Source organism: Leopardus geoffroyi, chromosome A1, assembly GCF_018350155.1.
Source record: "Leopardus geoffroyi isolate Oge1 chromosome A1, O.geoffroyi_Oge1_pat1.0, whole genome shotgun sequence".
Lineage (NCBI taxonomy): Eukaryota > Metazoa > Chordata > Mammalia > Carnivora > Felidae > Leopardus > Leopardus geoffroyi.
In genome coordinates this window covers 88,827,160-88,851,939 of record NC_059326.1, presented here as the reverse complement: position 1 = coordinate 88,851,939, position 24,780 = coordinate 88,827,160, and the positions used below count along the sequence as shown (strand labels likewise).

Here is a 24,780-nt window from a genome sequence, read left to right as displayed (position 1 = left end):
TAGTCCTCTTAGCAGGGTGTGATTAGTGGAGGAAGGGAGATAATTAACTTTTTCTTGACACTACTCTATACTGTTTGACTGTTATAACAAGCATGCAAAAATCTGAGTACCTTTAAAAAGCAAAAATGGGGGCGCCTGGGTGGTGCAGTCGGTTAAGCGTCCGACTTCAGCCAGGTCACGATCTCGCGGTCCGGGAGTTCGAGCCCCGCGTCGGGCTCTGGGCTGATGGCTCAGAGCCTGGAGCCTGTTTCTGATTCTGTGTCTCCCTCTCTCTCTGCCCCTCCCCCGTTCATGCTCTGTCTCTCTCTGTCCCAAAAATAAATAAACGTGAAAAAAAAAAAAAGCAAAAATGGTTCTAATTACAAATATCTAGAAATGTGGACAGTATCTATGGTATGGAAAAAATTAATAATGCAAAATAATGTATACTATGCCCATAACTATGTCATGTATCTACAGGTGAGAAAGGCTGGGATGGGAAAACTCTATCATGGAAATAGTTGTTCAAGTTCATTTATGTGTTCACTTATTCCACAAATGTTTGTTGAGTACCTACTAACAGCTAGGCACTTGGGATACAGCAAGGAATCAAACAGCCAAATATGGCTCCCCTCATGGAACTTATATTCTAGCAGGTGTGGACAGGCAAGAAGCAGTAAACATAATAAATATGTTAGTTGATAAGTGAGTGCTATGGAAAAACTTGAGCAGAGTAAGAGAAACTGGCACTGCTGTGAGTGAGAAGGAGGGTTAAATGGGTTGGTCAGAGAAGGTCTCACTGAGGTGACATTGGAGAAAAAGTTTGAAAAAGGTAAGGAAGTAAATTAAGCAAATATCTGAAATATCTAGAAGAGCTTTATAAGCAAAGGGGACAGCCAGTGCAAAGAACCTGAAATGGGTTCAAGGAAAAGCAATGAAGGCAGTGGGCCTGAGTCAGAGTAAGTAAGCAAAGGGAGAGCAGATCAGAGGTAATCAGCAGTTAGTTGGTGTTTGGCTCTGTAGGCCAAGGATTCAGGCTTTTTATTCCAAGTGAACTGGGGAGACACTGTATGGTTTTGAGTGGAGAAATGCCAGGATCCCTTTGGCTGTTGTGTGGAGATTAGATTACTGGGGGTCAGGGAGTATGGCAGAGAGACCTGGTTGATCAGGTGAGGGATGGAGGTTGCTGTGGGGATGATGAGGTGTTGGACACTAGGTATAGTTTGAATGTACAGCCAACAAAATCTGATTGGGTAGAGGATGTGACAGAGGTATGAGGATGGCTCTTGAGCTTTGGGCCTGAGTAAATGAAGTGCAGTTGCCATTAATTCAGATGAGAAAGACAGCTGGATGGAGTAGGTTTGAAATTGGGGAAAGAACTTATTTGTGGACCTATTACGTTTGCATGTAGTAGCAATATAAATTTTGTTTTCAGAACATTTCTAAGTTACTCAGTCGGTTAAGCGTCTGGCTCTTGGTCTCCACTCAGGTCATGATATCACAGTTCATGGGATGCAGCCCCACATCAGAGTCTCTACTGACAGCCTGCTTGGGATTCTCTCTCTCCCTCTCTCTCTCTGCCCCACCCCTGCTTGCTCTCTACCTCTCAAAATAAAGAAAATTTAAAACACTGTTAAAAAAAGAGAATGTTTCTAATAGTATGATGACATCTTTCCCAATAAATCATTTCAAGACTCCTGACCCAGCAATTATTACATTCCCAGTACTGAAAATATGCAAATTTATTACAGCTGGGAATCTGCAGAAATCACAGGAATAGAAACTAAGCCAGAAGACTGGAGCCTAGGTTCCAGTTTTCAAAAAGGGGGAAAAACCCGAGGCTGCAAATCTATCCACGGTCCTGGCAATATTCTAGAATATGTCACTAAATGGATGGTGTATGAACTCCAAAAATTAGCTAAAGCTCCTCTTGGACTCAGCTTAGAGTCAAACAAGTCAGACTTTTCTTTCATGTGTCTTCTTTCCTTCTCATAAAGAACCCTTCACTTCTGATACTTCTGACACCAAATGAGTGGGTTTCCCCCTCCCCACCCCCACCAAGCAATCTTCTGTGATACCAGCTGGCTACATCAGATCCCACAGGTTAAAGGATCAGTCCCATGAGACTGACCACACTGTAGATACTAATCACAAGTAGCAGGTCCCCAAGTTTCCCACAACTTCTGTCTTAGCTACAAATCGGAGGTTCCCAGGATCTCTTCCCCTTGGATTCAATTACTTGCTAGAGCAGCTTACAAAACTAAGGAAAACACTTATTTACATTCACCAATATAATGAAGGATGCAGATGAACATCCAGATGAAGAGATATATGGGGTGGGGTGTGGGAGGGTGCCAATTACAGGAGCTTCTGTCCAGTGGAGTTGGGGTGCATCAGTCTCCCAGTACATGGATGTGTTTTCCAACCTGGAAGCTCTTGGAACCTGACTATTGGGAGTTCTATGGAAGTTTCATCACTTACACATGATCAGTCATGAACCCCATTTTCAGCCCTTTTTCCATCTCCACAGAATCATGTCTTGTCCCTCTAGTAACCAACCCTCATCTAGGAGCTGTCTAGGAGCCCACCCAGAGTGGCTTCTTTTGAACAAAGGACTTTCCCATCACCCAGGAAATTTCAAGTTTCACAAGCCCTGTGTCAGGACCACGGTCAGTGGGCCAAATATTAGAACAATAGATGCTTCTAGTGCTCTTACCACTTAGGAAATTCCAAGGGTTTTAGGAACTTTGAGCCAGGAATGAAATAAAGACCAAATATATATTCCTTCTTATAAAACATAGCATCTCATAAGATATGCCAGAAGACTGAAGCTTAGGTTAGTGTTTTCAAAAATGAGGGGAAAACAGCCTGCCAATTCGTTCATAGTCCTGGCAAGATTCTAGAACATGTCATTAAGGGGATGACATATGAACTCCAAAAATTACTCTTGGATTTAAGTTGAACTCAAGAGCAAGTCAGGTCAATATATTTAGAAAAGAAGCTACCAGGGCAATTTTGGAACTTGGCAGTCCATCGCAGGAGTGGAAATGTTTCTTCGGAGAGAGGTCTCCGGTGGAACGTGATAGCGGCAGTACTGGGTAGTGTTACAGCCTGGGAGTCCAGTCTCTACCACATCCTAAGTCGTGCAACCTCAGGCTGACCTGTCTGCTGTGCAAGGGGTGGTAAACCATATAAAGTGCTTCGCACACTGTGCGTGGAGGGTGTAGTGAAGTCGCGGGGCACTCATTTTAGAGTATTCTTACCCTTTTCTTTCCCTTGACGCAATGAAAGGTCCTACCTAGGCGAGAGAAGTAGCGAGGATAAGTAAGCGATGAACAAAATAAAACTTCTTTGGTACTGCCACAGAGCTGTCAGCACTGGAACGGTTAATACTGGCTTCAGTGCTTCCTCAATTGTTTCTCACCGGGAGGACGGACGACCGGAGAGGGGCGCTGCCTTGGCCTTTGCCAGCACATAGGTCAAGCAGGCTGTTGCTAGGCGACCTCAGGAGGGCACCAGGGCCAAGCTGCCCCACCCCCTTCCTGCCCAAGTCCTACCCGCCAGGCCCACCGGCTTCTACTCTCGCGACAGGCCGAGGCGTCGTGACGCATGCGCTCTTCTTACCACAAGGCTCGAAGTGATGCGCGCCCCATCCCTTCGCCGGACTCTCTGCCCCGCCCCTTCTTGCAGGGCAGCTACTTTGGCCCCCATCTCTGTTCTCTTCCGGACTCGGTCCTGCTCACACCTCGTCTCCAGTCCTATTCGCAGTGACTGCAGAACAGCTTCAAACCCTGCAGACCAACATCCCGCGCTCCCGTGGTGGCGGTGGTGATAGGCGGGAGCAAGGGGGGGTGTGGTGGAAGAACAAGGCGGGATGTGGGGAGGTGGCAGTTGCCTCTCGCTCACTTCCGGAGGACGGGCGGAAGTGGCTGCGGCGGATGGTGGGAGGGGGGGAAAGGAGCGCGAGGGGAGGGCCTGGCCGCCGGGGGTCGAGGGGGTGGGGCCTGGGCCAGCTTTCGGGACCTAACCTGGGGCCTGGACTCTGCTCTCGGGAGGGCCGAGGCTTCCTGCTAAGACCGGGCGGGAGGGATCCAGGTAACAACTTAGCGCAGATTGGGCGAGGGTCGTCCGGGCGGCAGAGAGGTGGGTGTCAGAGTCTAGAGAGGGTCGCTGTGTCACTCCCTTCCTCATTGAATGCGGAGCACTGGGTTCCGAGGAGGAGGGTGGGAGGAGTTAAATTTTGGGGGCGGGGGGGTTCATGTGAACGCCACGCCCCTACAGGAAGGAAGGGTGTGTGTGTGTGTGTGTGTGTGTGTGTGTGTGTGTTTAGTAATAAATTTAGAAGGGAGGGGGCGACCGGTGTGTGTGTGTGTGTGTGTGTGTGTGTGTGTGTGTGAGCGCGCGTGTGTGTGTGTTTAGAATAAACTTAGAAGAGAGGGGGCGACGCGGGTGGGCTTCCGGACTGCAAAATTAGAACACTGTGCAGCTATTGCTGGCAGGACTCAGGCCTCTGTTCCAGGAGAGTGCTCTCAGTGGCCTCGGGAAGGAGTTTGACTGAGATTGGGAATTCCATCCCTGGCACAGTTTTGGATGCAGAGGGGAGGCGAGGGTGAAGGGAAAAGAGCAAAGAATGCATGGGGAAGGTGCCAGCATCTAGGTCTGGAATGGATTTAGTTCATTCAGGGAGAGCTGGACGATGAAAACACTGAACACTCTAAGAAGCTTGGGAGATGTAGGAGATTAGTGTATGGTAATAACAAGACAAGAAGGAGATGGGAGGAGGATGTTCTTTTCTATATTTCTTAGAAGACCATCTACATGCATTGTTAGTGCTTTTGGTATTTTGATGATAGAGCAGAGTAAAAGAATAGTTAAGTAGTCTTAGGAATCCATTTGGGCATATAATAGATTAGAGAGTGTCACAATGTTTAAATATTCCACAGGTTAACACTGAAATCAGCCTTCTGGCCATGCTGGTTCTATGGCCTGTTTCTTCTCATGAACCCCAGCAGAAGACAGAAAGGCCAGTCCTCACAGTGGATGACTTCCCTTCCCTGAGCAAGAGATGGGATAGAACCTGGGATCTGCCCAACACCAGACTCTGAGCTTAATAAGCCAGCTGAATGAAGGAATGTAACAGACCCCTGGGAGGGACACTGAACCCTGCATTGGGGGGGGAGGGGCCTGGACATACCCCTTCCCCCCCAGACTCCTCCCCCTCAGAGTCCACTCAGCCATGGACTTTGGACCTGGATAACAGGAGAGAAGCTGCACTTTGTTTGGTGTATCTGATTTGGGATTTGAAGTTTTTGAAATGGAGTACTGGAAGGGGGTTTGATGATCTCCAGGGGAGCAGCTGAGAGAAGAGAAGAAAGGTAAGGTTCTTGTCTCACTTCCCACTTGGTGTCTTACTGCTTTTGTGCAGAAAATGTTGAGTGGGTCAAGTCTGGGGATGCTGCCATTTATGAAGTGCCTGATGAGAACCCTTACTCTGATGGGTACAGAGGAAGCTTCACCTCTCTTTCACTCTCTTAGAGAGGCTGTTCCCAGCCTCTCTTTACCCAGGCAGAAGGAGTATCTTGTAAGGGGTTGTAGGCAATGGCAATTGTGAAGTTAGGCCCAGGAGAACATGAAAATAATTTCAGCTTCTGAAGAGAGGCTTGGTTAGATTATCTATAAGAGTCTTTTGAACACTGAGTCAACACATTTAGGGCTAAATAAGACTAGAACGGATTACCCAGGCAGAAGCAGGCTGCTGTGTTTTGGGGAACTAATTGAATAGAATTGCCTTTGAGGGGGAGGGTAGAAAATGGTCTAGATAACTTCCTAAGTTGTCTTTCTTCCTTCTCCCCCTATAAGGTGTTTAGACCATGAAATCTCATGCAGATAACAGGGACAGAACACAGGTTTGAGATCAGTTGGATTTTTGTTCTAGCTCTTGCTTTCTTAGTGTGCAACCCTAGATATGTTGGTTTAAGCTCTGCCAGTGTTCTGTTCACCTGCAAGATGGAGATAAGTAACTTTACAGGTCCCTCACAGGTTGTTACAGGGAGCAAACGAAATGATAAATTTTGGAAAGTATCCAGGGCCATGTACTTATGAAATAGTACCATTGACATTGCTTGATAATGATTGCATAATTGTTATATACAAAAAAACCTCTGAATTAGGAATTCTGCTCTTTTATTGAATTAGTGTACTGGTAAAAGCCTTGGATGTCCTCAATTAAAAGCCTACCCTGAATTTGTCTCATCCTGTTGCTCTTAAACAATACCTGAATCATCAAGTGGCAAAGGTGATTGAGGGATTCTAGCCCTCAGGGTTCTCCACACTTATGACAAGTATGCCTCTTTGAGGTAGCAGATTAAAGAGGGGTGGAGAAAAGATAAGTCTAAGGGCCAAGTGTGTATTTAGGAGACTGAGCTCCATTTTTTGGAGTAAGTACTGGCCTTTTCTTCCTTTGCCATATCCTGGTATTCTCTCTTGCTCTTTTTTTTTTTTAAAGAAGGTGTTGTTTCCCACTTTATTATTTTCTTTAAAGTTTATTTATTGTGTGTGTGAGAGAGAGAGCATCAGCAGGGGAGGGACAGAGAGAGAGGGAGAAAGAGAATCCCAAGCAGGCTCTACACTGTCAGCATGGAACCCTGATGTAGCGTTCAATCCCATGAACTGTGAGATCATGACCTGAGTGGTGAACAAGAGTGGCCACTTAACTGATTGAGCCACTCAGGTGCCTCTCTCCTGTTCTTTTAGATGACAGTTTTTTCAGACTGTTATCTCTTAGCCCTTTATATTTTTGCAGGCTCCGTTCCCACTTAAAGCAAACCTGTTCATAATTACCTTCTTACCTCCTTCCCTTTCCTATCTTGAACTCCAGTTTTTCTATGCCAGATACCTGCTTTTCACAGCGACAACAAACAGAAAGGAGATGTGTTGGGAATTTTGATAGATAGTGGGGTATAATGGCCTGGTTGTGGGGGAGGAAGCTTGGCTTCTAGCATCTCTTTGCCTCTTACTGGCTGTGTAACCACCTGAACCTCACATTCATTGGGGGCTGGAGGCAATAACTAGGTTCATTTGCAAGCTGAAAATCCTGTATTTATGAGTTAGTTTCTTTTTTCCTGTCCTTTCTTTCTTGCCTGCCTTCCCCCAGTAGTGAGCTGTTCCTTCTCTGGGGCAGCCCCTTTCAGGCCGAGCTTCTACTTTAGAAGGTCTGGATTTCAGGGTGGCATGTCACCTCCTTCAACTTGGCCCAGCAAATTCCTGATGCCAGTCTTTGCAAGGGATATGTGGTCCCAGGATGCGTCTGCAGCCCTCTTCTTACCTGGAAGGCCTGTGAGTGCTTCGAAACACTTAAAGTACCACAGAGTTGTGCTGTGTTTGTAGTGATGTTATGTGAAATGTCCAGGCTATTGTGTCAGTTTTCCATCACCACATTGTTGTGAGGAAGAGAGAGCAGGGATTATTTCCCCAGTTTGGTATGTAAGGGGAAGCTGCAGAAGTCCTGAGCACAAAGGGTTTGCCTAAGTGTGGAGAGGCAGACCCTGTAATCCCCTGCCGAGTTCTGTGCTGCTTTTACAGCATCTGACCTGTCAAGGGCCATCTGGATTCTGCTGTAAACCTTCAGGGAGGGGAATTCAGTGCCCTTTCAGACAGCCTCTCTGATAAGACATATTTCCTCCCTAGACTGAGCCAGAATTCCTCTCCCGTCATTTCCACTGAAAGCACTAGTCCTGTGCTCTGCCTGATCCTGTCATGAGACAGCCATTGGCCTTCTCATAGGGTTACCAGGATGCTCAGGCCACTTAGCCAGGACCTTAAGACTTAATGATAGACTTAACTAAAAGTTGTGTGTGTGTTTTAACTGAATTTATTTATACCATTCTGTCTTCCAAAAGGAATTGCATAGAGCTAACCAAAAGTTCCATTTCACAGACATTGCTGACTGGTCATTGATCTTGATGAGCTGTGTTTCTAGGTCTCCATGGGGAGTGGGAATGTTGTGAGAAGGGGAGAGGGAAAAACAGACAAAACACTGATTTAAAACTTTGATTTTACTTCTTCTGATGGTTTCCAGCAAAGATCTGTCTTAAGTTCAGAGCATGAATTCTTTCCAAATTGTAAAAAGTTTCAGGATATCTTAGGCATAGTTTCTGGGAGGGAAGTTGGAATAATTTTCACTTCCTTCTCTTTATCTCTCCAGTCCTCTTTTGGAGGTAGTAGGGGTGGGCAGGATACAGTATTTTCCCTTCTAATTTTCTCTTATCTTGTGACCAGATCTTCAGATTTCTTCCATTTTCAGATATTCGAATCCCAGTTTCATTCCCAGAATCCAGGCACCTATCTCCTTATTTCTGCCCTTTATCTCCTCCATAGTACCTCCTCATGAAATGTCCATCAAAAGCCTGGGCCTTTTTTCCCAGGTCAACTTGGCACTTACCACCCTGGCTTCTTGCCTCTCATACCAAATGTTTTCTCTTGTTTCCATCCAAGAATTCAGCCCATCCCAATTCACTAACCAGGCTCTTTCTGCTTGGGACAGTTCTTTTGCAGTTGGGGAATTTCTACCCTAAGATCTTCCTGTGAGCCTTGGAATTTCAACAAAGGACAGTAGTCATTGGGTGTGAGTTATGGTGCACAAACAGTCCCCCATTCTTTTCCCCATTGAACTGCCTTAGATAGAGAAGGATTATTGTTAGAGGTGGGAATGTGACATCTCGTGGGCTGGTTGTTCTGCCCTACCTTTCAGCATCCCACTGTGTCCTTTGTCCTGGAGGGTGATTTTAGCTCCTGATATCTTGGATCTGCAAACCAGTGTTTCCCAACTTTCTACAGTTTTAGGAATTATCCTTTTCCTTCTTACTTTGACATGGAGTGTGAGTGTGTAGGCCTTCCATATCCCCCAACTCCCTTCATGAGGAAAACAAAGAGAGGGCAGAAGTGCAGAGACCATGGCTGCTGGCTGGCAGATGAGCGTGGGCTTGCATTTCCTACCATGGTCCATGAAATCAGCTCAGCTGGAAACCTTAGACACACGCACACACACACACACACACACACACACACACACACGTGCGCGCGTGTATATGCACGCATGTCCACCCTCTGAGGTGTCAGCTCTTTTCTCACTTTGCTCCTTCAGGCTAGTCTCCAATTGCTTCTACCAGGACTTCCCTCCTGCCCCACTGTGCACTTGTCTTGTTGGACACACAGCCATCTCAGAGCAAGGGAGCATGATAGGAAGGAATGAGTGCCAGCTATGGAGGCAGGGATGCCTGGGTTTAAAACATGGCCATGCTCCTCGCTAGGTCTTGCAACTGTCAGCTGGTTGTCACTTACCCTTGATATTCACACTCCTGATCTGAAGAATAGAATGATTAATGTATACTCTTCAGAGCTTCTAGGAGGGTCCTGCATGAGGAGGCCTCTGTGCAGTTGGTTTATTTCCTCAGCCCCAGGCATGGGGTGCCTTCTGGGCATGCCCTGCCTTTTTGTTTCTCTAGAACCCTGGTAATTCCTGGTTTCATGTAGAAACAAGTTAGTGAGCAAAATCAGTCAGTAACTACACACTGCTAAGTTTCTGCCTGCTATGTGCTCTGGAACACAGGAGGGAAGTGGTTGGGGGGAGGGCCTGTTGCCTGCAGAGTGTGTCCTGGTCACATGGTAGGGCTGGCCCTGGACTCAGTCCTTTTCAGAGAAGTCATGTGCTTGAGTAGCCAGTAGTTCTAAGTTCTCCACCCTCACTTCCCAGGGTCAGATACAGACATCAAGGCTCTTCCAGGGTGCTCCCTCACCCCCTTTCACAGGGCTACCACAAAATCCTGTGATTAAGTCCTTTACTCCTTAGGTCTGATGGTTCTTACCCCAGGGACAAGTCTGTCTCTGCTCTTGTACTTAGAACAGCTCTCATTCCCCACCTCGAAAGGAAAAAAACAACAAAATGGAAGTATTTAAAAAAGAAAAAAAGAAAAGAAACAACAGCTGGCCCTCTTCTGCTTTTGGCAGCAGGTGTTTCCTCTCTGGCTTCCTTTTTGGCACCCTGGTTTTTGTTCTCATAGCCCTCCACCCTGTGACCTATTGCCCCCAACTCCTCCTTCCCGGAAGCTAGCGTTGAGCAGGTTGCTGAGAGCTGACCCCAGACGCTTGGCCTTGGATTTGGTGAATGCACCCTCCCGGCTGCCTGGCCTTACCTCAGCCAGGGCTTTCCCCTTCAATTCCATGAGGCTCCAAGCTCTGGGGCTGCGAAGGGGAAGACTCCAGACGTCTCTACTGGAGGGGTCCGAAGGTGTGAGTGGGGACCCGTGGGATTGCGATTGGGAGAAGGGAAGGTCCCTGTGGTAACAGATGCCAACACAGCGCCTCCTGAAGTTCAGAACCTCGTAAAACTTGGGATGCTCAGCCATCAAGTTCTGAGGAAATCCAGGGTGATTGCTAAGAGTCGGGCGGAGGGAGGAGGCGGGCCCGGGAAAAAGGGGCCCCTGGCGAGTGAGGGCGGCCGGTCCCGCCCCTCGGCCCTCCCCGTCCCGCCCTTACCGGGGAAGGGCCACGTTGCTCGCCCGGCGGGCGGGTCCGGTTCGTGTAGGAAGGGCCGGCCCGGAGGAAGGCGCCGGCGCCGGCACCCGCGCGAGCGCCTGGAACGCGCCGGGGCACCGGGATTGTTCCCCGCGCCCCGGGGCGGTCCAGGTTCAGGGCCGGGAAGTTGGGAGGACCTGGTGAGTAGGGGCCTGAAACGTCGGCGTCTGTCCGCTCTGAGGCTTGTCCCAGGGAGGGCATGGAGGTCCAACTGAAGGAGGCCCCGCGGGAGTGGAGAGGGCGCTCCAGGAGTTCAGGTCCCGGCTTGAGAAGCTGCTCCTCTCCGAGCACTTCGTGTCCCCCGACAGCCCTGGTGCCCGGAAGCCTCAGAGAGGACTTGGCCCGGCCCGCCCCGGGTTTCGGTCGCGCACCCCTCTCTAGCCGGGAAGTCGAACTCCGCATTCCGCTCTCGGAATCCGGGCCTCCAGCTGTTGGAGGGAGGGCGGGCAGGCTCCGCCGGGAGGGAAGCGGTTGTGAAACTCGGCCTTAGGGCGTACGTGGGTGCACGGCCAGAGGGGGTGGGATTGCTGCAGAGGGTTTGGGGAGCGGCAATGGGAGGTGGCCTTTCCCCAATCCCCACCCAGCGTCCCTTCCACTAGGGTTCTTTCTCCTCAGCCTCCAGGAAGAATTGACACAATGTGAAAATACGTAAACTGGAAAGAAAACTTTTTCCTCCTGTTAGCTCACGTGTGTGGAGTTGGGGCCTCCTGAGACGTGCAGGCCTTCCCCCCCTCCCCCCCCCGCCAATCTTATAAACTGTGGAGCAGAGGGGCTGTGTGGCCAGCTGATCTGTGTTTGTACTGAACAGTGAGCCCCAGGGTGAGGCTCCACCTTGGTTAACCCTTGATCCTGTGGCCTGTTTAATTACTCTTTGCTTTAGGTCGTCCCCGAATGAGAGATGCAGCTTTATTTTCTGTCGTTTGTAATAGTTTTCAGACCACGGAGCCTTTTCTCTTAGATGCTTACATCCCGAGTCTGCCTCTCATTGTGAATCACCCCTGTCTGACCCCATTATTGGAGACCATTGCGCTCTCCTGGATACCTGCTTCTGTGTCCTTCTCTCAGAGTTAGTATTGTAGTTATGTTTAACCTCAGTGGCCTATGTGACAGGTTAAACTAATTTCCTGTTTGGGACATTGAGGAGATTGTTGCTGTCCTTTTCATCATTAGAAACCAGGGAACGTGGAGAAGAGCCAAATCAACTCTATCCCTGTTCAAATTATGGGAACCAAGGAACAAGTGGGTCAAGTGACCTGCCCAAGGTTACCTGGTTTCCCAGGCCATCATGCTTTTTGCTACACCAACATCATACTTCTTTTAGCATTTTCTTTTTCAGGATGAATAACCCGCATCCCTTCCTCCCAGGTCTTATTCTGTAAGTTCTTGAATTACTTAGTGTATCTTCTCTGACTTCTTTTCATTTCTTGTGAAACTATGGAGCCTTATACATGATGCAAGAGTCTAGCAGAGGGCTTATAATGAATTCAGTTTGGTCTCCATTATCTGTGGTGTATTCTATCCTTTGGGTTTTTTAGGCAGTGCTTTTTAACATACTAAGCAAGATAAAGATAGAAGGGAAAGCCTGTCAACATTCCTTCAACTTGCATACTTTTTTAAATCTAAGTATGACTTCTCCATTGTTGCTCACAAAGAGAAGTTGACTATCTGGTGTTCTGCTGTTTAAGAAATATTTTTGCCAGAGATGGAGGACTAGCTACAGAGGTAATACCATGGAATCAGAGTGTTAGGGATCTCACAGTTTCTAGGCAGTCCTTCAGAGGAAGAAATTGAGACCCATAGGGATTGGTGGGATCTGCTTATAGCCTCCTGAGGGTTTTGGCTGAGGGTTTTATACACCCAAAATGCTCACTCATCTTGCACCACAGTGCAGATGTCTTTGTACTTGGTAGTGTGGATCAGCTGTGTCACTTGGCTAAAAGAGTATAAAAATTCTAGCAAATCAAAACTAATTTTGATTTCTGTGCCTTGCAGGCAAATATCATTAATAACAGAACCTCAGGAACTTGGGTCAGGGTTAAAAGGACTATTGTTCTATTTTAGAAAAGGAAGGTGTGGCAGATTGTTTTGTCCCAAAATAGTCACCCCATCAATATCCCATTCCACTTGTTGTTACAATTGGACTTTGTTCTCACCCACCAGTGGTGGGATCTGTGGTTTTTTCCCTTTGAGTATGGGGAGGCAGTCATGATTCCTCTGACCTATGAGTAGGCAGAAGTGATCCAAGGCTGGATCATGAAAAGGATATAGTCTCACCTGGTTTACTCTCTTTCTTGGAACACTCATCTTTGGAACCCAGCCATCGAGTTCAGAGGAAACCCAAGCCACGTGAAGAGGCCACGTGGAGGTGTTGCAGCCAGCACTTCAGTTAACCATGCTAACATCAACCTGCAGACATGTGACAGAATAAGCCTTTAAGCCAGGCCCCAGCTTTTTGAATCTTCCAGCTGAGGTCCCAGACATCATGGAGTAGAGACAGGTCATCTCCTCTGTGCTTCACTGTCCAAATTCCTGACCTGTTGGAACTATGAGAGAGAATAAATGATTGCTATTGATTTAAGCCATTAAATGTTTTTATTCAACAATAGCTTCTAATAAGGAAAGGAATATGAGTTGAGGCAGGCCTCAACTTGGACTTGGGGCGTGAGCACAGAGGACAGGAAGAACACTTGGCTGTGCTTATCAAAGGTACTTAGATTCTCTTTTACTCATTATTTCAGATACTTTTTGCTGTATCTCAAATCACATCAAAATATTAAGGCTTAAAACAACAGAATCATTTTATTCCTATCTTAGCTATGTGGTTCTTGGTCATGGTCTTTTATGCAGTTGAAATCAGATGTGGCCAGGGCTGGGATCAAACCTTTCAGATGCTTGCTGTCTACTAGAACCTTAGTTTGGGTTGTGAGCTGGAATACCTATAGGTGTCCTGTCCATGTGGCTTGGGCTTCCTCTAACCATTGTGGCTGCATTCAAACAGCAGGCATCTCAGGAGCAACAGGTGGAAACTATTGCCTTTCATGGACTAGTTTTGCAAATCATGTATGGTTACTTCCTCCATAGTCACAGATCAAAGAGAGGGAACATAGACCCCATCTCCCCCACCTCTAGTGGGAGGAATGGCATTACATCTTTGTAAGAAAAGCATGTGGGATGGGGTATGTGATGATCATCTTTGGAAAATGTAATCCTTCAGTCTTGTGCTGCTGGTTTGGTCTTCTTTCTCGCTGATCTAGCTAATAATGCAAGCAGTCCCCCATCTAGCCACTTGAACTTCATACATGTGCCAAGAGTTGTAATAGACTTAGAGGTCACCGAGACTTTTTCCTAAGGAGTAAGGTGAGAGGCATGTAAGCACAACCACAGATTTTGTTACAGTGTGGAGGGGAGAAACAGGAGGTGTGGGGAGAGTGTGGTGTGAGTGTAGTCGTGGGAAGGCCTGGCTGGCTCTGCCTGGGATGTTATGGATGTGTTGAGTGCTTGCACTGGGGCCATAGGTAATGTCTCAAGATGAAGAACAGCTGGAGCAAAGACTGCAGCGCATACAAGTGTACTCTTTGGGGGAAGTAAGTAGCTTGCTGAAGCCAGAGTGTGGGGTTCATAGGGTTAGGGATTGGAGGTGAGGTTGAAAAAACGATGTTTGAGTTAATTTTCTGTGAAGGCCTTGCGTGTCATAATGATTTGAGTTTTATTCTGTGGGCAGTGGTAGCTTCTGATGGTTTTTAAGGCAGGTTAGTGTTGTGATGAGGTGCGCACTTTAAGAAGGATGCTCTGTTGCTTTTGGGAAGGTTGCTTAGAGGGACGTGAGATTAGCGATAGGTAAACTAGCTGAGAAACTATATCAAGAGTTCAGGCTTAAAACAGTATTTCATAAGGAAAGAGGGTTCAATTTAAAGGTTTGTGGGCTTGAAATGGAACTATGGCAGTGAATGAGTAGCTGTCTCTTAACATTTTCATAATTCTAAAATGCTTGGTCTGGATATGTTTCAGAATTCAGGATTTTTTTGGATTTTAAAAAGATGATCTAGTACGTTTATGATGTAGTATAAAATGTGGAACAGCACACCATAATCCAACATTTTGGTTTCTGTGGCAAAATGTATAAATAGTGTCACTAAATGAGATAAATAAATGCTATAAATAGTCTTACATTAGATCACATCAGATTTCACCAAAGGTTTTACTGCCAAATGAGTGTAGAAAACTCAATTTTTTGGTGCTTTTTGGGCTTGGGAATGGCGGTTAAGGAATTGTGGGTGAGTGACATCCACACAGAAGTCACTTTTTAGGTCATCGGCAAATCTCTTGATGGTCCAAGATCCTAGCACAGCTGCTTGGCTGCAGTGGGGGAGCTGGTCCCATCCTGAATAGCTTGTAGCTGAGGGAACTTTATAGATCTTGAGCAAGAGATTGCACTGATGTCAGTGTTTGTGAAGGGGAGATAGACTTCATATTGTCTGATACCTTCCCTGGCAGAGACATGAGTCAGAGTACACCAAGTGAAGGAGAGAGGGAAGATCAGACCAGTCATACAGGTACGTGCAAAGGCCCTGAGGCAGGCTTATGTGTTTGTAGCCCAGAAGGATGTAGTAGAGTGGAGCAAAGAGAGCCAGCCAGCTAGAGAGGGAACAGAGGAACAAGTGGTTAGCATTTATATCACAACTGGGCACTGTTCTAAATACTTGATGCAGATTATCTCACCCAATCCTTACGGCAACCCAGTGATTGATTTCTATCTTATTATTATTTCCATATTAGAGGTGAGAAGATTGAGTTTTAGAGATGTGAAAAAACATGGGGTGGTACCACACATTGCCCTGAGCTATTTGGCTTGCCCTTGTTACTCCTGATGGTAGGACTGAGAGCAGCACTTTCTGGATGAGTGTGTGGGCTTGCTGGCTACAGGCTGGGCTGGCCCTTGGTGCTTTATCACCCCTCAGTCACAGCCAGCTGCTGGGGAGTGCATGTGCTTGTGTATGCACACACCATTCATTAACTTCCATATAGAGCAGAGGATCCTGTCCTGGAGAGTATGTGGAGAAGCAGTAGGAAACTGCTCTGGGACTCTGGGTAAGTTTGTGTAGAGAAGCAGTGGAGCCTGGGAATAGGGGTATTGTGTTCTCTTATGGAAAGAGGAACAAGTTCTGTTTTACAATTTAGAAAAAATGGTCATAGTCTGGCGAACTAAGTCCTGAGGGCTAAGGTAGAGGCCTGGACTGGACTGGAACAGCGGTTTCCTGTGGGCTATCCAGCCACTCTCAATGTTTACAGATTTGCTAAGAATCCAGTCCTCTGAGGGACTGAGAAAATTGCTTTGATCTGCATGGCTTAGAAGGATAGGTGAGCAGAGGCCTCTGGAAGTGGATGCGGGCCACCTAATTCCCAATGTCTGGAGAAGAGTGAAGGCTTTTACTTGTCATCTGCAGGGTTGTGAGGATGGTGTTCCTTGGGGTTTTGCCACCAGTCTGAGAGCTTGCTGGTCTGAGGTGGCTCATGGATAAGTCAGAGATGGTTTCTGCTCCTCCAGCCTTGAGGTAACATTTCAGATGATAGAATTCAGTCTCTTTTCTTTCCTCCATCCCTTTATCTAAAGACTTTTCCTGCCCAGTCAGTTAGGAGGCAGGAGAAAAATCTCCCTATTTGGGGGATAGGGAATCCTGGCCGTAAGATTGGAGGGAAAGTTCCAACATGGACCACATTGTGGCAGCAAGGAAGAAACTGGAAATCTGTTGTCTCTCTCTTCTTCTAGGAAACCTTGATTTGTATATGAGCACTGACAACATGGGAATTTAATGATACAGTAAAACGGAAATGGACCTGAGTTTTCTGAGGAGACTGGTGCTATGGAGTTGTGGGGTAGATGGTTTCTCAGAGGACAACATGTGGTGGTGGTGCTGGCAGGGACTGGGGTAGTCCCCCCAGAAGGGAGACAGAATCTAGGTTCCTTTAGAGACCCTTCAGGATCAATACTTTGGTCCTTTAACACTGGATCTGCCTGCTCAAGAGCCCAGAAGTACAGAGATGAGATCTGGAATCTGAGATTTTGGTGGCTGGGAGGCAAAGGGTAACTAGCAGAGAAGCCCAGATTTTTTGGTGGCTGTGAGGCAAGGGGTAGCTGGCAGAGCAGCAGGGCACAAGAGGGAACATACCTGAAGCTTTAGGATGTGAAGGGTATAGACCAGAAGTGGGAAGGCCAGGGACAGAGTTGTGTGGATTGTTATGGCAGCTACCTGGGAATTGGAGGGTGTGGTAGATTCTTCCAAATAGTGGGTTCTGATAGAGTGAGAGGGTTGGTAGGACCATGCCTTTTTCTTGTAAGATATGTGTCCCAGTCCCTTCCCAGAGCCTGGCAGACAGCAGGTGTGTGATGCATGTCATTGAATGATTAGGGAGTTCAGGACAAAGGGATTGTTTTAGTTGCCCCTACTGATGTGCCTAACTTGGGCTATATTGGACAAAACTAGTCAGAACTTTGGGCCATGTCCCCATATCGATTTTAAGAAACTTTATTTGGAAATAAATTCAAACTTACAAAAAGGTGCAATAATTAAAATGGTATAAGGGCACTTTTAATCCCTTTACTCAGATTCACCTATTAGCATTTTGATGCATTTGATCTCTCTCTCTCTCTCTCTCTCTCTCTCTCTCTGTATACATGATATTTGTGTTCTGAACCATTTGAGAAGTTGCTTTCTTGGCTCTCCTAATTACTTCAGTCTAATTTACCTAAGAATTGGGGTATTATTTTCCATAACCACAGTATGGCTCTCAGTTGATCAACACTGATACTTTAATTGTCTATATTCCAATTTTGTCATTTAACCCAATATTGCCTTTTTTTTTAAAGAAAAAGTTTTATTGAGGTATAATTGACATAGAATAAATTGCATCCATACCCGCAAAGTTTCCTCTTGTTCCTTTGTGATACCTCCCCTCACTGTCCTCATTGTCTCCATGCCTAGGCAACCATCGATCGGCTTTCTGCTACTATAGATTATTTTATATTTTCTGGAGATTTATATAAGTGGAATCAGTGTATGTGCTCTTTTTTGGCCATTCACATATCACAGTTATTTTGAGATTAATCCATGTGTTGTGTGTATCAGTAGTTTATTCCTTTTTATTACTATATATTATCCCATTTTGCAGGTAAACCACAATTTGTTTATCCATATTCCTCTGTTGATGTGCCTTTGGGTTTTTCCCAGTTTTTGGCGATTATGAATAAAGCTGCATAAACATTCCAGATAATTTTTGTATGGACATGTGTTTTTATTTCTCTTGACTATATATCTAAGAGTGGACTTGGTGGTATGGTTATCTTCTGTTTAGCATTTTAACAAACTGCCAGAATGCTCTGAAAGGACATTAGTTCCATACCTCATACTATATACAAAAATTAACTCAAAATGAACCTAAATGTAAAACCTAAAACTATAAAACCTAAAAAAGAAAACAAGGAAAGATATTTGTGATTTGGGCAAAGATTTCTTAGATACAATGCCAATGGCATGATCCATAAAAGATAAAAACCCCTGATAACTGATTATCATTAAAATTAAGAACTTGTGTCTTTCAGTTGACAGTCTTAATAAAAGGACAAGGGTTTGAATTTTTGTGTCTGATAGGTGAGAAATTCTTAATATAGTTTAATTTGCATTTTTCTGTTATAAGTGAACTTGAATATCTTTTCATATGGGTAAGGACCATTTCAGTATCTTTTTGTGAGTTGCCCTTGTCTAAAGACAGAGTTTTGGCTTTTTACCTCCTCAGGGTAAAAGTTCTTTGTCTCTTAGGGTATTGGCTTTTTATTTGTATATTTGTATATTTGTGTGTATATTGCAAATATTCTTCCCCAGTTTGTCTTTTGACTTGGCTAATGGTGTTTTTATCATGCAAAAATGTTTTATTTATTACTGCATCTAGATTTTGAATCATACTTAGAAAGCCTTTCTCCCTACCCAGGTTATAGAGGAATTGACCCGTATTTTCTTCTAGCACTTGTATAGTTATATTTTTTATATTTAGATCTCTAATCCACTTGGAAGTTATTCTTTTGCACAGATGTAATTTCATTTTTCCAAATAGCTATATAGTTGTTATAACACTCTTAATAAGACATTTTTTTGCCCTAGTAATTTTAAATATCACCTGTATCATATATTAGGTTTCTACATGTTTTGGGGTCTATTTCTGTAATTTAAATTGTGTTCCTTTGGATAATCTATTAACCTACTAGTATCACATAGTTTTATTTTTTTATTTATTTTTAAATATATGAAATTTATTGTCAAATTGGTTTCCATACAACACCCAGTGCTCATCCCAAAAGATGTCCTCTTCAATACCCATCACCCACCCTCCCCTTCCTCCCACCCCCCCATCAGCCCTCAGTTTTGTTTTTTTTTTAACGTTTATTTATTTTTGAGATAGAGAGAGACAGAGCATGAATGGGGGAGGGTCAGAGAGAGGGAGACACAGAATACGAAACAGGCTCCAGGCTCTGAGCTGGCAGCACAGAGCCCGACGCGGGGCTTGAACTCACAGACTGTGAGATCATGACCTGAGCCGAAGTCGGCCGCTTAACCGACTGAGCCACCCAGGCGCCCCTGTTCTCAGTTTTTAAGAGTCTCTTATGCTTTGGCTCTCTCCACTCTAACCTCTCTCTCTCTCTTTTTTTTTTTTTCCTTCCCCTCCCCCATGGGTTCCTGTTAAGTTTCTCAGGATCCACATAAGAGTGAAAACATATGGTATCTCTCTTTCTCTGTATAGCTTATTTCACTTAGCATCACACTGTCCAGTTCCGTCCATGTTGCTACAAAGGGCCATATTTCATTCTTTCTCATTGCCACATAGTACTCCATTGTGTATATAAACCACAATTTCTTTATCCATCAGTTGATGAACATTTAGGCTCTTTCCATAATTTGGCTATTGTTGAGAGTGCTGCTATAAACATTGGGGTACAAGTGCCCCTATGCATCAGTACTCCTGTATCCCTTGGGTAAATTCCTAGCAGTGCTACTGCTGGGTCATAGGGTAGGTCTATTTTTAATTTTTTGAGGAACCTCCACACTGTTTTCCAGAGCGGCTACACCAGTTTGCATTCCCACCAACAGTGCAGGAGGGTTCCCGTTTCTCCACATCCTCGCCAGCATCTATAGTCTCCTGATTTGTTCATTTTGGCCACTCTGACTGGCGTGAGGTGATATCTGAGTGTGGTTTTGATTTGTATTTCCCTGATGAGGAGCAACGTTGAGCATCTTTTCATGTGCCTGTTGGCCTTCCGAATGTCTTCTTTAGAGAAGTGTCTATTCATGTTTTCTGCCCATTTCTTCACTGGGTTATTTGTTTCTCGGGTGTGGAGTTTGGTGAGCTCTTTATAGATTTTGGATACTAGCCCTTTGTACAATATGTCATTTGCAAATATCTTTTCCCATTCCATTGGTTGCCTTTTAGTTTTGTTGATTGTTTCCTTTGCTGTGCAGAAGGTTTTTATCTTCATGAGGTCCCAACAGTTCATTTTTGCTTTTAATTTTCTTGCCTTTGGGGATGGTACGGCTGAGGTCAGAGAGGTCTTTTCCTGTTTTCTCCTCTAGGGTTTTGATGGTTTCCTGTCTCACATTCAGGTCATTTATCCATTTTGAGTTTGTTTTTCACATAGTTTTAATTATAGAAGTTGTGTAATATGTAGTATTTTAATGGCTGGTAGGGCTAGTCCCTCTTTCACGCCTCATTTTCATTATTTTTCTAGATCTTGTATGTTTATTTTTTTCACATGAACTTTAGTGTCATTTTGTCTAGCTCCCAGAAAATTGATTTTTATTCAGATTTTGATGATGTTGAGGTGTCATAACTAAGAACAAGGGATATTAAGTCCTCTTGTGTCTTTCAGGACCTATCATCTTGTTCATGTAGGTTTTGAATATTTCTTAAGTTTATTCTTAATTTATCATTTTCATGGCTAGGGTAAATAGGATTTTCTCATCCATTGTTTCTTCTAATGAGTTATTTTTTGTTTATCTGAAGCCTGTTTTTGCATGTTAATGTTTATATCCTGCTACTTTGCTCAGTTCTTCAGTTGTTTGGGGTGGTTTTATCATTAATTCTCTACAGTTTTCCAGGCATATTCTTACAGTATCAATAAATAGAGATAGTCATGTTTCTTTTTCCACTTCTGCTTTTTTCTTCTGTAGCCCATTCACATTGGCTGATCCCTCTAGCAGAATGTTAGTCATATACATGGTGGGCAGCTTAGTTTGCCCCTGACCTTTGTAGGAATGTCTCTAGTGCTTCCTTTTTAGGTAGGGTGTTGATTTTAGCCCAGAGGTGTGATATTAGAGTTTTTAAATCAATAATCTTTGAGCAGTTTGATTTGAGGAATGAGAGTCAGATGGTCTCCCCTCCACCCCTGCCCCTAAACTCTGGATGGAAGATGGAAATGAAATCTGTCAGGTATGGAAGGGAAAGTGGGGTTCCCTTGCTTCCTCCTTTACAACATCACTTTCTACTTTCCCTTCAAACCACATTGCTTTTCTGAGGACACATGGACTCCTTTTGGAGTGAGGAGAGTATGTTGTCCTGCCCCATTCATCCCAGATTAGGAGATGGGCTGTTCTTTTCTACGAGAGCTCTGGAGTCCACCTCCTGGGCTCCCTCCTCTCCCATCCTGCATTCCTCCCCCTAGGACAGCCCCATGCTTTTGTGATGAAGATTGGTTTTCTCTGTCTTCTCAGGTGCATGGCTGCTTCCTAATCCTGAGGTCCAGAGAAAGCATCCCTAGAGCTGTGGAAGTGAACTAGGCAAGCCAAGGGCAGCCTTGAGCCCCACCCTTGCCTGCCACCCCCTCGGGGGCCAGGATGCTGAAGAAGCAGTCTGCAGGGCTTGTGCTGTGGGGCGCCATCCTCTTTGTGGCCTGGAATGCCCTGCTGCTGCTTTTCTTCTGGACACGCCCAGCGCCTGGCAGGCTGCCCTCTGACAGTTCTCTGGATGATGATCCCGCCAGCCTCACCCGCGAGGTGATCCGCCTGGCCGAGGACGCGCAGGTGGAGTTGGAAAGGCAGAGGGGGCTGCTGCAGCAGATCAGGGAGCATCATGCTCGGTGGAGCCAGAGGTGGAGGGTGCCCACTGCTGCCCCACCCATCCCACCGCATGTGCCTGTGTCCTCACCACCAGCTGTGATCCCCATCTTGGTCATTGCCTGTGACCGCAGCACTGTCCGGCGCTGCCTGGACAAGCTGCTGCACTACCGGCCCTCGGCTGAGCACTTCCCCATAATCGTCAGCCAGGACTGCGGGCACGAGGAGACAGCCCAGGTCATCACCTCCTATGGCAGTGCTGTCACGCATATCCGGCAGCCGGACCTGAGCAACATTGCGGTGCCCCCAGACCACCGCAAGTTCCAGGGCTACTATAAGATTGCACGGCACTACCGCTGGGCACTGGGCCAGGTCTTCCATAGGTTCAAGTTCTCAGCAGCTGTGGTGGTGGAGGATGACCTGGAGGTGGCGCCAGACTTCTTCGAGTACTTCCAGGCCACCTACCCGCTGCTGAAGGCCGACCCCTCCCTTTGGTGTGTGTCTGCCTGGAATGACAATGGCAAGGAGCAGATGGTGGACTCCAGCAAGCCAGAGCTGCTCTACCGCACAGACTTCTTTCCTGGCCTGGGCTGGCTGCTGTTGGCTGAGCTCTGGGCTGAGCTGGAGCCCAAGTGGCCCAGGGCCTTCTGGGATGACTGGATGCGCAGGCCTGAGCAGCGGCAGGGCCGGGCCTGTGTGCGACCTGAGATCTCCAGAACGATGACCTTTGGCCGCAAGGGTGTAAGCCACGGGCAGTTCTTTGACCAGCACCTCAAGTTCATCAAGCTGAACCAGCACTTCGTGCCCTTCACCCAGCTGGATCTCTCATATCTGCGACAGGAGACCTATGACCGAGATTTCCTTGCCCGTGTCTATGGGGCTCCCCTGCTGCAGGTGGAGAAAGTGAGGACCAGTGAGCAGAACGAGCTGGGGGAGGTGCGGGTGCAGTACACAGGCAGGGACAGCTTCAAGGCCTTTGCCAAAGCCCTGGGCGTCATGGATGACCTCAAGTCTGGTGTTCCCAGGGCCGGCTACCGGGGCATTGTCAGCTTCCTATTCCGGGGCCGCCGTGTCCACCTGGCTCCCCCACAGACCTGGGATGGCTATGATCCTAGCTGGAATTAGCGGTGCCTGTCTGTTCCTCCTGGGCTCCTTCCTTGCCATATCATGGGATGAGATGGGACCGTGTCCTTGGGCTGCATCGCCCTCTCTGTGTGTCTCTTGGGTACATTTATCTTTTTTTTTTTCTTTTTTTCTTCTTTTTTCGAGTGGCATTCAGAAGCACAGAGGATAAGGTGAGGGTTATTCTCCCATTCTCAAGGCGGGGGGGTGGGTCACATCAGGGGAAACTTCCTGGGATATGTTGAGCAGTATTAAGCAAGAAACCACTGTGTGGTAGGGGAGAGACTTGGGCATGTTGGAGCCATAGACTTCCATGTTCCAGGTTTTCTCCTAGAGCATCTGCGGAGAGGTGAGCAACTTTAGTTCTCTTGACCAGCTCTCTTTCCCCTGTCCCGGCTCTTCCAGCCAGGGTGTGAGCTCACCTCCTATACCTGCTCCCCACCCCTACCTTCCCCCAATTTGAAGGGTTGCTGGGTTATTTGAAAAGGGGACTTATCTGTGGCCAAAATGAAACTAACCAAAGGGGTTTCATCATCAGAGTCTGGGTGGAGCTGTTAGGCTTTCAGGGTTTACTGCCACCTACTCTTATTTCTCTTCTACTCTTCTCCTTATCCCTGACCTCCTTTCTGCTCTTCTTTCCTTGCAGCTTAACAATTTGTGATTCTAAGATGAGAAGTTGAAGGGGGAAAGCAAGACGTCTCCTCAGTTTGTCTGCAGAAGTTGGGGGAAAGGTGGTAGGGGGAAAGCCTTGGTGTGCTGGGACATACCTCCCTCATCCTGCCTCAAAGAAACAGACTCTGTTCCTGGATCCTGACCTTTCTAAAAATTGATCCCTTCCCTTTTGCTCTAGGAGGTTTCATGCTGGCTTTGTGGAAGAGAGATTAGCTTCTTGTGTCCCTTTTCCCCTGGGGTTTGGTGCACAGGCTCCTCCCTAAAGGTTGTGGTTTCTGGTGGCCTTCCCAGGGTGAGGTAGAACAGCCAAGACAGGATGGCTCCTGCCTCCCTCCGCTGTCTCCGGGGCATATCCTTATCTGCTCAGATTAGGATGAGGATGGCAAGTTGGAGAGCAATGTGTGTGTTTTTGCTTCTGGCCTGACCTCGGTTCACGGAAGAAAGTTGAAGCTACAGAATTATTTTCAAAAATAAAGGCTAAATTGTCCGAAAAACTGTGTGTATGTGTTTGTGTCCTAGCACAGGAGGAGGGGGTGGAGAGGTGATGGCTAGAGGAAGGAGGAAGAAGAAGGGAAAAAGGAAGGAGGAAAAAGAAGGGAGAATAGGGACTGAGGGAAAGGGCTGGTTGGGCAAGAGGAAATGGATCAGCTAAAGGAAGGAAAGCAGATGACCGGAAGATGACAGCTGGGGGGGTTGGGTGTGAAAGAAAGGCCAGGCATGGAGGTGGAGAGGGTCTGAGGCTACAGTTCCCTTGCTGCTAATCTCTGGAGTTGGGCTGTGAACCTTTGGTGGGCTTGAGCTTGCTGTCAGCCTGAAAGCCTGGCCTGAGAACCCTGGCAGTCCCTGACAGAGTGGGTGCTGTGTGCTGGGTGCCCCCTGGTGGTCATGCATTTCCTGGGCATCCTCCTGGCCCTGGCCCTGAGCTCTGGATGCAGAGCTGATACCAGGTAAGCTCTGGCAGTGGCACTCAGAGTCCTGACCATGATCCCAGTGAGAATGCCTTTTACTGCCACCTACAACATACATGTAACTGATAAACATTTCCTAAAACTTATGTGTAATACATTGAGAGTTTCTGTTCTTCACTATTTTTACTTTTTTTAATGATTCATTAGTGGATTTAAAACTCTGAGTAGGTGACTTTGCTGACAGATACCATTCTGGAGTTTTACACATGTGAGCTGTGGAGTGAATGGGGTCACCTGGGCACAAAGGAAGCAACTCTAGCCTCCTTTTTCCTGGGCTTAGGAATGTGGAGTGTGCTATGGGAACCAGGGTCAGACATTCATTTTAAACTTTCAGATGTTTGTAGAACTAGTTTTGTCTTCCCATGTGCTCC

General features: G+C 46.5%; 1 protein-coding gene across 10 annotated transcripts; it reads left to right on the top strand.

The window, feature by feature from the left end:
* The first annotated feature begins 1,042 nt into the window (after positions 1 to 1,042).
* On the top strand, positions 1,043 to 23,935 carry MGAT1 (alpha-1,3-mannosyl-glycoprotein 2-beta-N-acetylglucosaminyltransferase). Of its 10 annotated transcripts, XM_045483954.1 has the most exons (4): positions 3,950 to 4,074; positions 4,923 to 5,354; positions 15,996 to 16,103; positions 21,306 to 23,935. In XM_045483954.1, exon 4 carries the CDS (start codon positions 21,429 to 21,431, stop codon positions 22,770 to 22,772), a length of 1,344 nt encoding a protein of 447 aa, XP_045339910.1. In that variant the 5' UTR covers positions 3,950 to 4,074; positions 4,923 to 5,354; positions 15,996 to 16,103; positions 21,306 to 21,428; the 3' UTR covers positions 22,773 to 23,935. The 10 variants fall into 10 exon arrangements, 9 of the variants coding, with proteins under 9 accessions (XP_045339878.1, XP_045339869.1, XP_045339843.1 ...); XM_045483922.1 differs by lacking the exons at positions 3,950 to 4,074; positions 15,996 to 16,103 and adding an exon at positions 1,043 to 3,804; XM_045483913.1 differs by lacking the exons at positions 3,950 to 4,074; positions 15,996 to 16,103 and adding an exon at positions 1,043 to 3,807.
* Positions 23,936 to 24,780: the final 845 nt, after the last annotated feature.